Source organism: Melopsittacus undulatus, chromosome Z (genome assembly GCF_012275295.1).
Source record: "Melopsittacus undulatus isolate bMelUnd1 chromosome Z, bMelUnd1.mat.Z, whole genome shotgun sequence".
In the NCBI taxonomy this organism is placed as follows: Eukaryota; Metazoa; Chordata; class Aves; order Psittaciformes; family Psittaculidae; genus Melopsittacus; species Melopsittacus undulatus.
In genome coordinates this window covers 30,050,145-30,064,994 of record NC_047557.1, presented here as the reverse complement: position 1 = coordinate 30,064,994, position 14,850 = coordinate 30,050,145, and the positions used below count along the sequence as shown (strand labels likewise).

At 40.0% G+C, this 14,850-nt stretch overlaps 1 protein-coding gene across 1 annotated transcript in view; it reads left to right on the top strand.

Annotated features, from left to right (window-relative positions):
* The first annotated feature begins 644 nt into the window (after nt 1-644).
* The window catches only part of GLDC (glycine decarboxylase), a 42,606-nt gene continuing 28,400 nt past the window's right edge, over nt 645-14,850 (top strand). The window contains exons 1-4 of the mRNA XM_034072717.1: nt 645-862; nt 947-1,025; nt 8,281-8,416; nt 14,232-14,396. Of these exons, the coding sequence (XP_033928608.1) occupies nt 647-862; nt 947-1,025; nt 8,281-8,416; nt 14,232-14,396 (596 nt within the window). The 5' untranslated portion in view covers nt 645-646. The remainder of the gene's footprint in view (nt 863-946; nt 1,026-8,280; nt 8,417-14,231; nt 14,397-14,850) is intronic.

Genomic DNA, 14,850 nt, shown 5'->3' with positions numbered 1-14,850 from the left:
TCCAGGTCCTGTCCAGCCTTGCCTCAAACACTGCCAAGGATGGGGCAGCCACAGCTTCTCCGGGCAACCTCAGCCAGTGTCTCACCACCCTCATAGTGAAGAAATTATTCCTAGTGTCTAATTTAAATCTACCTTCATGTGGCCAGAAGCTAAAGCAGGGAGAATGTGCACATACACATACAGACACCGGTCCCGGCTGCAATAGAAAGTGGCATGTATTATGCCTCCTAAAGCAAGTAACTTGAAAGCAAGTCCATGCTCTACTGCAGAAATACAGAAACCTTTTTGTTTTCTCCATCCCAGTACAGCTTTTGTGGCAGAAAAACCCCTTTCCCGGAAAAATCCCACCAGGCTTTGCCAGCTGAGCTGAGAGCACCACCGCTCCCTGCCAGCACCGCCGCGCCGTGCCGGATGGAGGGATGGATGCATACACGGATGTATGGGTGAGTGGATGGAGGGGATGGACGGATGAATGGGGTCAGGGCCGCGCGGGGTAGCCCGGGGGGGCGGGCGGGCAGGTGGTGTCGAGGCGGGGCGCGCACGGCGCCGCCCCCGGTCCCCATTGGAGCCGGCGGTGGGGGGCCGCTCCGCGCCGCCCCCCGCGCACAAAGCCGGGCTGCCCGGCAGCGGCGGTGTTGGCGGAGCCATGCAGAGCTGCGGGCGCTGGTTGGGGCGGCTGGCGGCCCGAGGGGCGCCGCGGCACCTGCGGGCGGCGGCGGGGGGGGCTCCGCTGCGCTGGGGTGGCGGCGAGGCGGCGCGGTGCATCGAGCAGCTCCTGCCGCGGCACGATGACTTCTCCCTGCGGCACATCGGGCCGCGGGAGAGGGAAAAGCAGGAGATGATGCGAGCCATCGGGGTGCAGGTAGGTGCCCGCACAGCACCGTGCGGGGCGGGCGGTCGTTCCCGGCTCTGGAAGTAACTACGGAGTACGGTCTGCTCTTTGCAGAGCGTCGAGGAGCTGATGGATAAAACCATCCCGGCCAGCATCCGACTTCGGAGGCCGCTGAGGATGGACGATCACGTCTGTAAGTAACCGCATAGTCCCGAGTACTCTCGGACCCCTTCCCCCGCTGCCTCCCGCGGCGCCTTCCGGCCTCCCGCGCTCGCTGGAGGGATTTGGGCTGCACTCCCAGGAGTGTCCCCGCTGAGACGTGTAGTGGACAGATTTCCCCGCACAAGTGAAGTGCGGGGTAAGTCTTAAGTAAGCGTAGCAGTACCACCACCGACACTTCAGCTTTCACAGACTAACTTGTTAGTAGTTCAGCTGCTGCGCTTCTTGCGTTCGTGTCGGAAATCGGTAGGAAAACGTGTGTGGCAGAGCGGAGCTACTCAAAATCTGCTTTTGAGCTCAACTGCTATAGTGCTTACACTTTATCTCAGGAGTTTGATATGAAAGGAAAAAGTGTGGCTAAAAATCGTCCCCTTGGTGTGAACTGTAGCTTCAAATGGGCCACTGCCTTTTGTGGGCTTTTTTGCAGGATTTCTTTGTTTTCTGTTGTTAAGTTCGTGTAGTGTCTTCCTCCTCCTGCTCACCCCCAAATGCGCACTTTTTAATAACATTCAAAACCTGTGTCTCCGTATAATGGATACACAGTAGAGTAACGGATAGCGTTTAGAATCTGTCTGATTGAGGGAGATGCATAAACCTGCAGGAACACAAAACTGAGCCAGCAATTTTGGCAGTACAGTACTTCAGCAAAACGCTGCGGAAAACTTCAAATGATTTGATGAGGTTTTAGATATTAGCATCTTTAAAAGTCAGCAATCACAGCACGAAACTTCTGTCTGCATAACTGGGATGTTGGTAAGCATCTGTGAACATGATGCTGGAAAACCTGTGAGTGAAAGAAATGCTTAACATGCACCGTAGCTAAACAGTTCCACTGAAACTAACAAAGCCCTGGGGCCGTTCAGGTGATGCAGTCAATTGCATCGATATTAACTTCATATTTGCGTCAGGAGTCTGTGCCCTGTTTGCTGGAAGGTTGACCTTTCTTGCTGGCTTTCTTTTCATTGCTCATCCATGCGCTGTAATGTGAGTGTGAGCTGCAGGCCCGCAGCTCCGGTGAGGCTCCCGGCCAGTTCAATCTGGTTACTCCGAGATGACATCACGGATGAGAGGCAGCGCCACAGTGAACAGCCAGGAAAACTAGAGCCTGGAAATACAGATTGTAGCCAGGGGGGATGCAGTGTTGACTGGAAGTTTCTACTTCCAACATATGTTATTGGTACAGTGGTATTTTATTTCTTGGTAAATCCCCATCCTATTAAAATGGAGACGGGGGTGGTGAAGTGGAATTCAATCACTGCTTTCTTCCTGTATAACTGATGAAAGTATTGCTTGGAATGTTTTCCTACAGTTAATGTATTTTAATCAAGGTACTCTCAGACTGATGCATGATTTTCATTCATCCTCAGAGAAAAAATATTTTAAGATTATTGTAACTTTAGGTGTGTAAGAGGGGTTAAATGTAGATTTTCACTAATTACTTTTTAAAAACCTTTCAATTTTTTATTGTTGTTTTGTTCTATTTTTTGTGGGTTTTTTAAAGTAGATGATAGTTTTGTGAAGCTTTACATTAATAAGAAAACACATAAAAGTGATATAGTACTGTTGGGCACTGAAATACTTGCACATTATTGAAAACTAAACTGGTGATGTCAACCTAAGTCAAAATCCTGATGCAGTTTATGTGTTCTCATGCTGATTTTCATAGCAATTTTGAAGTGGATGTCTCCTACATTGCTGTGCATCCGTTCATGTTCTGTTGTATGGAGGTTCTCACAGTGCAACAGGACCTCATTAACTAACAGTATATTTAACTCACTGGCATTTTGCTCCACTTGCTATGCTGTTCTTGTTCCCCTAGAGTAAACTGTGAAAGAATGTGACTGTGATGCAGTCTCATATTGCATGGCACGCAACAGGGAGTTTTCAAAGGATGCTTGCATGAGGTATAGAAAACCCTTTTCTGCACAATGCTGTATTTTCTTCTGCAGACAATGTGATGAATTGTCTTTTGAAATTTAATGTGTAGATTTTTGCCACTAGTTCTCCACTGCATTGATAGCAGAAAATTCCACAGCTTATAAAAGTTAAAAGCCTCAGCTTAAAGCTGTGTAACTTCACTTTGAACATCGTGTACCTAGGACACTGTTCTCTGAGTAAAACTTGCTTCCTTGCTAATGTATCGTTGGAGAGAACACTGTCTTTCTTCTGATCACCAGTCTGGGATTTCTTATGTGAGTATGATATATGATTTCTCTGTCATACCCCTTCTATTAAAGGGAAATATCAAAACTAGGGAAATTTCATGAGAATGATATTCTCAACAAGTTATTTTTATTTGTATGAAGACAATTTTGCTCACACTATCCCCCAAACTCCTACATGCAATGAAAGAACAGGGCAAGGCAGTTCAAAACATGTTGTTCAACCTATGCATTCACAAAATTTCTAATATAGTATCTCCTAGTGGCTTAAATATACACTTCCACTTTCCTGTATAACTTCATTTAAAAAACATGATCACAGTAACTCCAGAGAGCAGTTGAATGAATCAGCTGTGCTCAAGATATTCCTTTGTATTAGGAAACACAGTTGAGTTTGTATTGTAGTCCCACTGAAGTCAATGATTACAGTTACAATTAGATATGCATACCCAAAACCCCTGAACAGACCATACATCTGGGTGACTGTCATAGGTGTCAGCAACTATATTTTTGGGTTATTTTAAACTTTTATAGCTTTAGGCTTCATCTCTGGTGTGTACATTTGGTGTTTATCTTCAAATTTTAGTGTGGCAGTAAGAAAGCTTGTTTTCCCTTGTAATGTACAAGTTGTCTGAAAGACAGAAAAACAATGGCTGTGTGTATGCAATAGCTGAATAGCTGTAAAAAAACCAAAAAAACCCTCCTATGGATGCAGCTTATATTTAAGAGCTGTTTTAAATCATATTGCATATTCCATTATTCATAAATAAAACCTCTCATTACAGTAGAAGCACAATCTTTTTGTACATGTTTTGTTTTTCCTAGATGTTTTAGCATAGCCCTACTCTTCAATGGAAGAATTGAGCTTTGTTACTCCCCTGAAGGAGAATAATACAATAATAATAATATATGGAAAGAGAAGGCCTCTAGCCTTAACTGGACATTTGTTTTGCTTAGGTATGAATGAAAAAGCCATTCTGATAAATGGTAAGCTTTGCTGGTACAAGTGCATCTACACTAGAAATGTTTTTTCAATAGTTATTAGTGTTCCTGTATTGGTAAGTCTCTTCTTGTACAGACATAGTCAATGACGGAGGAGAAGAGTGTAGTTTGTGCTAAAAAGTTTCTGAGTTGAGTTGCTTCTTTCGATATGTAATATGGCAGAAGTATCTGTGTTCCTTTCCTGACCTAAAAAAAAAGACATTTGAAAAATGCCTGCTGCCATGAGCCCACTGACAGTGTTGTAAAGCCAAATGAACATGCCATTGAACACCAGTAGGGGTAAAACAGCAAAATGTCCAGTTTTCCCTAACAGTAAGTTGCAGTCCTGTACCTCACTGATTCTGGAAGGGGACTTCTTTTACATTCAGCTTTTTCTGCAGATACAGTTAAGGGGAAATGTTGTTTTGGCATGTAATTTCTGCTCAGTTACTATTTACAACAAGGCTAGGCATCTGTTTGGTACTTAACTGTGATCAACTGCTACTACGGAGCTTTTTTCCCACTGTCACAGTAAGTAAACCAGCACAATCAGCTTTTCTTTAGGTATTGAAGGTGCTTTAGCATGTTTGTAGCGATTGACCCACTTGAAGTACGAGAACAGATCATCTTATATAAGAGTAATCCTCTTTCTTTTATCCCTGCAAAGCTACTGTCTACCTCAGTCGCAGTTGCCCCTTCAATACTGCTACTGTATGTCATGTCCACCTTTACTTAATAGGTAGGCTTTGTACATACTTATACTTCTTTTTTTTCCAGAAAGCAGAAATATTTTTTTTTTAATTCAGGATTTAAATTTAAAAATTAGCTTACAAGCTCTGCCATTTCTACATATCCCCTCTCCCCCCCCCCCCCCCCCCCCAAATATTCCCAGTTACATTCTCAAATTTTAGAATTTATAATCATTAGTTTATAAAATATGTGTAAAAACTTCTGCTTGGTCTTAAGCCAGGCTATAGAGCAAATCAGGGGCTATTAATTTCCATTACTCAGGAATGCAGCTCTTTATGGGTTGTCTTCCTAAAGGCAAGCTGTGATGAACTACTAGGCAGTATAAAACATTAGGAAAGGAGCCTTCATCCCAAGTCTCTTCAAAGAGACATGCCAAATGCAGAGGTGTGTATTTGAGCTATGCTGCTGCTGTTGCATTCCTAGTAACCAAAGGAGGGTGAGGAGAAGCAGGAGTGTAAGTAAGTAGTGTGCCCTCCAGCATTTCACCATCCTCATTGAAACTAGTACTGTAACTGTCATCACAGGTAGCTACCCATATTGTATGTAATAATACTAATATATTCAGTGTTGGGATCTATCAGCACAGGTCTTCCAGGTGGGATGTGGTTCAGCTCTTAAGCTTAGTTGCTATCTAAGCTGCCTACAGTCCCACTAGCCTTTTTTCTTTGTGTCTTTAATCAGTTTAGAAACTGGTTTATTTCAGAGAAAATATCAGCACAAGTTCTTCATGTCGTAGTTTATTAGCTATGTTAGCTGAAAAATTGCTCTGTAGAAGAACCATCCACTCAAGCAAAGGAAATGCTATCTGGCACATAGTACAGTATTTGTGGTATGTGTTTACTTCAGAAATCACATTTCTAATGCATTTTTGTGTGTGACATTGGGCTAGTGTGCTTTCAACTGAATTTGGAGTTAAGCAAATTTGTTACCATTTTCAAAGAGCACTGATGTTTGAATTCTGCAAGAATAAAGCCATCCCTTTCTCAGACTGCACCCAAACTGTCCTTCATGAAACCTTTGGATTGCAAGTGGTAGAGGAAGATCTCCTCAGTGTTAAAACTCTTACTTAAAATAAAGAAACAAGTGCACCTGGAAGAAATTGTGTGGGAGGAATACTGGAAACCAGAGCTGGCCACCAGTTTATGAAACTTTGCCCTGGACAGTGCTGAGTTGAAATATAATAAACACATGACTCTTGAGCCTTCAGAAAAAGTTGCCATTTACTGACAACAACAAATTAATCTTTATACATTAGATCTAACAGTAATACTGAGTAAAGGCAGAGGAGAAATGAACTTTGAAGTGAGAACTGAAGATCAGTAGAAAAATAACTTTGTGGAGGGTATAATATAACTATGGAAGACATCAATTGAAAACCAGATTTTTCTTTTTAATTAATCTATACATGGAACACAATAAAAGCACTTCAGGTAAAAGGAAGAGGAGAGATCAGTTTTGAAAATAGAGCTGAAGTTGCAATATCCTTGTTTATGGCTGCAGAAGAAATTCAAATTCCAGAGAATCAAAATTCTCTACCTAGATAATTATTTGCTACCAGATTCCACAGCATTAACTGTTTCAACTTGATCTATCTTGTTGGAGTAACTTGTGGGGAGAATTAAGTGTTGAGACCCAAGCTATTCTGCACTGGTGATCTCTAGCCTTACATTCCCAAGTCTGCTTTTCCAGCTGCAGTGCAGAATGAACAGAACTTGGTGCAGCTGCCCCAGTACAGCAGTTTCCCCAGTCAGACTTTGGTGAGGGGGAATGAAGAAAGTCACACTTCCCCTACCTGAGTGCTTTGGCACTGTTGTGCTGGGCAGATGTATCTCCCTGTGTAATCTCAGGCAGCTAACTGACTGTCTTTCTGCATCTGCAGATACTAAAATACTTGGTAAATCTTTCCCTTTGGCAAATACTGGGTAACTTTATCCTTTGACTACTAGGAACAGGTTGACTGAATGTGATTTTTGTGAAACTTACACTGAGAATTATGCGGAAGTATGTCCAAAGACTAAATTAACAACTGGGGAGGGAGTGCAAATGTTTTCTGTCTGAACACTTCAAAAAGCATTCTGTTGTAACTTCAAAAACATTGTTGTAATCATTCTAAACTAAACTGGCAGACTCATTTAAAAATTAATCTTAAATGGAATTTCTTAAGCTAGAAATACTGTATCTTTTTAACAGGTGAGGCATACTGAAATTGAGCTAAAAGAACTGCTCTCTTTTATCAGCTCCTTAGGGAAGATGCGAGAAAATGCAGTTCTTTAATACTAAGAAATTACTCCTGAGTGCTTGGTTTGAGCCCATTCTGTGCAAATATGGCTTTGTTAGAAACGCTGAATCATAGCTGTGGGTTGCTGTGGCTTCATTCAGTGATGATTCTGCAAAGTCTAACTAATAAAAGAGTGCCTTCTGAGATATATTTTAATGCATGTGCAAAGACCAAATTGTATATGGCATTAGCACAAAAAGGGCTCCATAAGCCATTTGTCTACCACTGTTTCTCTCAATTTTGTTTCCATATTGGCTGAAACCCTGTTATTATTCAGTTGTTGCATTTTCCAGAATTTTGGAAGAATTTAACTTTCCTGAAATATTTTACCAGCTTGTTATTTGATCTCTACTTTTCTTGGTTTGTGCTTTGAATCATAGAATCGTAAAATAGTTAGGGTTGGAAAGAACCTTAAGATCATCTAGTTCCAACCTCCTGCCATGGGCAGGGACACCTCACACTAAACCGTGTCATGCAAGGCTTCGTCCAACCTGGCCTTGAACACCGTCAGGGATGGAGCATTCACAACTTCCCTGGGCAACCCATTCCAGTACCTCACCACCCTAACAGTAAAGAATTTCTTCCTTATATCCAACCTAAACTTCCCCTGTTTAAGTTTTAACCCGTTACCCCTTGTCCTATCACTACAGTTCCTAATGAAGAGTCCCTCCCCAGCATCCCTATAGGCCCCCTTCAGATACTGGAAGGCTGCTATGAGGTCTCCACGCAGCTTCTCTTCTCCAGGCCAAACAGCCCCAACTTTCTCAGCCTGTCCTCATATGGGAGGTGCTCCAGTCCCCGATCATCCTCGTGGCCCTCCTCTGGACTTGTTCCAACAGTTCCATGTCCTTTTTATGTTGAGGACACCAGAACTGAACACAATACTCCAAGTGAGGTCTCACGAGAGCACAGTAGAGGGGCAGGATCACCTCCTTTATTCTGCTACTGTTTATACTTGCCTCACCAGTGTTGGATTTTTTTTTGTTTGTTTGTTACACAGGGGTGCATGGCATTTAGTTAAATGCTGTAATTTTCTGAAGTAATTTCTTTTCAATTAGGTGAAAATGAAGTCCTTGAAACTCTATACAATATTGCAAGCAAAAACAAGATATGGAGGTCCTATATAGGCATGGGTTATTACAACTGCTCAGTGCCTCAGCCCATTGCACGGAATTTGTTGGAGAATGCAGGATGGTAATGTACCACATTTTCTGCTTAAATGTATTTGTATGAATATACATTTAAATGTATCTGTATAAATATACAATTGAAGTTTATCTTGTGAATGACCATATTAAAAAATACCCCAAACCTTTTCTTTTTACTAGGACTTTCATGTATTTGATACTGGTGTGTATCAACTGTGTTCCTGTGTAGGAACTGTGTTGCTCATGTTCAAGCTAAAGAGGAAAAAGAAGACTTTTGACTTCAAAAGGTGTATTTTCTGTAAAATATTGAATTAATTTTTGTGATTTCTATTCACAGCTCCCATTTATTATAAACTAGAAATAGAGTATTTTTTTTGCTTTAAGGAAGTATACAGATCTAGCTCCTAAACCAGAGTAATTCTTTCCTAACTGCTGCCAAAATTTAAAATGCCTAACTCCTCTGTTGGTCTCTGCAGTTCTGGGTGAAAGTAGTTAAATACTATGGAGTACTTTGATTATGGTTTTCTTAGGAAGAAGTAAGAAGCCTTGAAAATTTTAAAGGCTTTTCTCTTGGTATTTCTTGATTTAATTTAATTTTTTTTTTGAAACTAGAAGCCTTTAGGAGTTCACATGTGTATCTATAAAGGATATTCTCCTCTGAACAAATGATTTTCTGGTGCTTGAAAATATATATACAGCAGTACTTCATAATTCATTTATGAAAATGCTGAGGATATTCTTTTCATCACCCACCTGACATTGCAGGTTCTTGCGACAAGCAAAAGAATGGCATTTCTGACAGAATTGAATTTGAATGTTATCAGTTTGGCAGTGGGGTTCTTTTTTGTTTGGTTGTGGTTGGTTTTGTTTGGTTTGGTTTTACTACTTAAAAAGGAAAATATTTTAATGCATTGATTCATAGCTTATGCATTGATTCATAATTTATAAACAGCATTAATCTAAGCAACAATTGTGTATTATCTCTTTATGGACTCCTCCAGACAAAGTCACTAAGGCTTGGTTATAAATACTCATTTAGCATTGACATTTCCCTAAAGAACAGTGATTCAGAAATGACACAACAGAAGAACTAAATTTAATGTGGAATCTCGCATTCCAACAAACTGAGGGCCTCTTGATACCCTGCATTGTCTCATTTGGTTTAGAAGTTCCCTCATCTCTAGCCTGTAACATCCTTTCTTACGTACCATATTAAAATAATAACTGTCACCTGTATTATTATTTTTATTTTATTTTAATAAAAACAGGATTTATATATATATGTATAAAAATCACCAACCAGCCAACGAGTCATATTAATCACTGTAAAAAGCCATCGTTACTTAGGTGCTGTATTTTTTGCAATTTGGTTTGCCTAAGTAGGTCTGTGTATCTGTAGACCTTCAGGTCTATTTTTAGACTTGTCTGCTGCATTTGCATTTCAAAATTTTGAACCCTTGAAAAAGATGCACTGTTTGGACTGAAGGAACATACGCAGTAGGTCTATGCAAAGTTTTATTTGGCCTTATCCCCACCCACTTTTTGCAACATATGGAATCAAAGTATTTCACAACAGTGCCACAAAAAACCCAAATGCTCTTTTGCAAGAGGCAAAAATAGGAACAGTTAAAAAGTAAGCAGACTAAAATTAACTGTGTCTTTTTAAATCCTAAAAAATTACATAGTGTTAATGAAACAAGTGGGAGAGTCTGTCCATAAATCTATTCTTGCAGTGTCCGGTATAGCCAAACTAGATGGCCAAAACCTAAAATTTTACATGGCTAAAGTGAAGGCTAAACTATTTGCTTGAAGAGGGTGTACATGTGTGCAAAATCAATTTTCCAGACTTTAGGGAAGCTGTTTGTTTAGGAAATCCAACCTATACTGAGCGTGTGACACTTTTCATGCTAGCACATTTCACATTGCAGCTCCAAGGGAGCTCCAAGGGCTTGTTGTTTCTGATCTGTTCTGTCTCTCTCACATGGCTCTTAGTTTCTCATTGCATGGCATTCCTTAGAGCAAGGCTTCTACTGGTATACAATGTAACTTTATAAAAGATTGATTGTGCAAGTCTGTGAAAATGAGAGTAAAGGACTTCATAGTATTTAGGACACTTCGACTTCATTGGGAGAACAGCAAAGGGGTGGATTTCAAGAGAAAACTGTTGAGAACAAAAATTATTTTCAGCTGAAAGTGAGACTACTGACCCACACTGCTTTCTGTAGATTATCACAGAAGTCTTCCCAAATCTCAGATTCTGAAAAAAAAAAAAAAAAAAATAAAAAAAAATGCTCAGCACTGGTGGTGTTTCAAAACTCCTAAAACATTTGGACAATGATCTGTAATATCTTTGTTCACAGTAAAAGCTGAATAGCTTAATTACTATGTGATAAAACTGTGACCAAAATGCCACTACTAAGTGCCTAGGAAGTCAGCATTCAGGAATTTCTTGTACTGGCAGCTATAGAAAAGAATAGGCATACTTTTCTTTTAAGTCTGAATCCCAGTGTAATTACTTCTGTATTTATGGAAGAAGCTATTTCAAAAAGACTTGCTAGAATTATTCAGATAATTTTTTTTTTAAAAAATACCTTGAATGAAATTTAGAGAACAAGCAGAGAAATTTCTGTTGTGGACCTGAAATGCTGCAGTTAAAATTCCAGGGATGTGACTTAGTTACAGAAGGTAGAGGATAAGTATCCTTTACTTTTGACACTTGATTTCCTTTTGGTCTTGGTCTCCGGTTGCTAACAATTTCTTGTTCCTAGCAAATGTGTGCCTAGTAATTCCATGCTGACATGCGGTGGAAGTCTTACAAGTATTTTTCATACACCACTTAGCTGATATTAGAAAAAATACCAGCCTGGTTTTCCCAAAGAAATAAATAGCAGGCCAATGTGTAACTTGCTTTATCATTAGAACATACCAACTCTAAGATGCTGCAGAAGAATTTATTTCGGGGCATACCACCAATTATGTGATCTTCAGCAGAGAGTCCTGAAGTGTATGAATACCTGTCATCTGTCTGCTGGAACGGATGCATAGTCCTTATTCTGCTGTGCCGCATATTAACATATTCATTAATTTATTTTCACTTCCAGTGTGCTGAACTCTTTTCCTTCTAGCATACCAAATTAATTCTGTGCCCTGACAGTATAAATGAAGATGTGAAGAGTTGGGGTTTCAAAAATCAGCTTACATATAGTCGTCTTATTAACATGTATGTCCAAGCAGTATTTAGTTTGGGGGCTTAAATGGATAAAAATAACTATCAGGCCTTAAAAATCAAGGCAGCCTTTGAAGTCACACTAATACCATACAGCAGAGAATGATGTGGAGGTCTCCAAAGTACAGCTCACTTGATTCCTTTGCCCCAGACATTAAATATGTAAGAACAAAGTACTTGTGCCAAGGACACCTGCAATCTTTACACAGGTATTATAACTTGTTAAACTTAGTAGCAACCAGCTCTTATCCCATGTTCTGAAAATTATGCACAGTATGCAAAAAGCTGATATAAACATTATGCAGCTGGTTTCTACATGGATACAGAATGGGTACAGAAAGCTGTACTAGCAGCTGTAAAGCATGCCAAATTGGCAGTAAATTCAGTGTTTATGCTTTGAGTTGAAACTGGCATGTCTTCATGCCCTGTCATAAGACTATTCAGCTTTGTCAAACCCATGGGTAAGCTCCTATTTTAGGAAAACACTTATAACTGCTCTTCAAAGGTGCATAAATTGCCAAGTGATGCATCTGGAACTCTACATACAGTATGTCGTTTGGGAATTTCACAGGCTAGATGGAGCTGCTTGCAGTTGGATGGCCCTCATTACACAGCTTTACTCTAGTATCTTTCTACACTGCACTATTTATATATGTGCGTATTTAAATTAAATGCACCTTTTTTTTCTTATGTTTTGTTTCCATTTTGGCCTTAACAGTTTTCCAGTGTTGTCAGATGTATGAATTTTTTTTCTGGCTTGTGTACACTCATTTTAAGTTCTGCTTGCAGTCTGTCCTACTTTAGGTTAATTTCATCTTATTAATTGTCAGGTCTCAAAAAGAACACTGTATAACTGAAAATCCAAGTCAATTCTAGCTCTGCCATTGCAGGAGATGAGTCTTGCAGATGTCTAAAACTGCAAAACGTAATTTACAACAAGACAAAAATATTGTGTTGATTATGAATACATTAACATTCAAGAGTTTCAGTCAAAGTATAGCAAAAATCGCTGAGGAAGACAGATTTTGTTTGCTAAAACTTCAGTTTTACTTCTGAAAAAAACCCACCTGTTTTGTATTAAGAAATAAATTAGGCTTAGTCATAGGTATTATTGACTGTACACCTACAAATACTCATCAAGAACTAGTTCATTGAATATTGCTTGATAATGGAGTTTCCGGAATTTTTGCATGTGTCCTGGTTTTGGCTGGGATAGAGTTAATTTTATTCCTAGAAAAAAAAAAAAAAAAGGTTACTTTTCAGGTGAGCAACATCGCATGCAGCCCAGGATATGGTCTCATTTGTGAACTATGCAGTCAAGAATATGAGGATAAGTAGTTTAGTGTTAGACTTGGCTAAGAAGCAGGAAAAACCTTCAATATCTGGGAAAATCATCAATATTTACCTTATTTAATATAAAGTTATTGCCTTCTGTCTCTGTACTGAATAGTAAACCTGAGAAATTTGAGTAAGCATATCATTTGAATTGACAGTAAATTCATTATCATCATGTTACACAATGAGGTCACTTCTTATGTTCTTCTTTCTAGCTCTTCCATTCTCCAAGACTTTTATCGTTCTTTCTCTTTTGCATTACTATCTTATTGCTCCTCTTATCTCACTTTATACCACAGGTTCTGCAACTTGTTCTTAAAAAATCCTTGCTGCTCATTTATTGACTTAACATGTGTTGAGCTTCCGAATACTTCAGTCTCTCTTTAAAGACTATACATTCATCCATAAGCATTTTTCAAAAGTCTAGAGCTTGCTACTGCCCTTTCAGGAAACCAACTGTTATTTTCTTCTATTGCTAGAAAACAAAGGCCATGAGTGTTCCCACTTACCACTTGTTTCCGGCTGCTGCTCTGAGATGAAACTTGTGTAAACTCTGTCCTTAACCACCATTAAATCCCGTACACAAATTTCCAGCAGGGAGAGGAGACTCTGATCTCTGTTCTTGCCTTTCATCCCTGCATCCCTGCTGGTTTGTATTTCTGGACTGTCACAATTAATTGTTTCCCCTAGAATGCTGCTTTTTTAAAGGAATTGCTTATATTGCCTCTACTGTTTTGTCCTGCAAATGACAAGAGATAAGACTCACACCAGCTTCACTTCCCTTCACTAACACATGAGGGAACTCTCATTTCACAAGAAGCTGTATATTTCTGAGCCTGATCCTGTGAAATGCCAAGTGCCTTTCCTCACATAACAGCTGAGAAAACTTGGCAAGTAAAAGGCTTCAGAAGCAGTATTGAAAAATAATGGCAATACCTAGATATGATTGTACTAAGTATTCTCATGCGACATGACTCTACTCTCCCACACTCAGCACCCACTTGCCCTCTCCCCCCCACCAAGATGCACTCATGCCTTTGTTTAAAAAGTAATTTCTCAAAACGGAAAAATAGATTTCTCCTGTAAAAAGCCAACTCAATACCAGAAGAAAAAATATTCTCAGGGTTCCAGGCCAGTAAAAAATTACATCCATCTAAAAATAACCATTTTATAACAAACTTCCGTGTTACTGAATTATGTTTTATAATCTATTTTTCTTATGACACAGTTCACTTACATATCACCATAATTCTGTTACACATTATCTTCCTAGACCAAACTCAGACTTCTTTTCTTACAGGGTTACCCAGTATACTCCTTACCAACCTGAGGTCTCCCAGGGCAGGCTGGAGAGTCTGCTAAATTACCAGACTATGGTGTGCGACATCACAGGAATGAATGTAGCTAATGCATCTTTGCTGGATGAGGGGACAGCTGCTGCAGAAGCCATGCAATTATGTCACAGGTACTGTTTAAATGTGTGGTTAAATTACAGCAGGGAGGAATTTCAGACTTCAGTGTAGGCGTAGATAGGTGAGTGGATTGAAGTGGAATGTAGCCTTTTCAGCGTGAGCAGATCACTGAAGAACTATAGCCCATGTTGTTAAGCCTAAAAGAACTTCCCAGTGCTGATGTGAATGTTTAACTCAGACATCTAAGGTTTTAAGAAACCTAGGGACCTAGAGATCAGGGGTAAGTCTAGAGCAAGGAAGACTTACTCCTCATAGAATAAGGTCAGGCTAGAGAATATTTAAGCAAACTGGACACACACAATGCTGTGGGTGCTGACATGCTGCACCCCTGCATGCTGAGGGAGCTGCCTGATGTCATTCTGAGGCCACTGTTGTCTCTGAATGGTCATGGAGAGTGGGAGTTGTGCCTCAGTACTGGAGGAAAGCAAACATCAATTCTGTCATCAA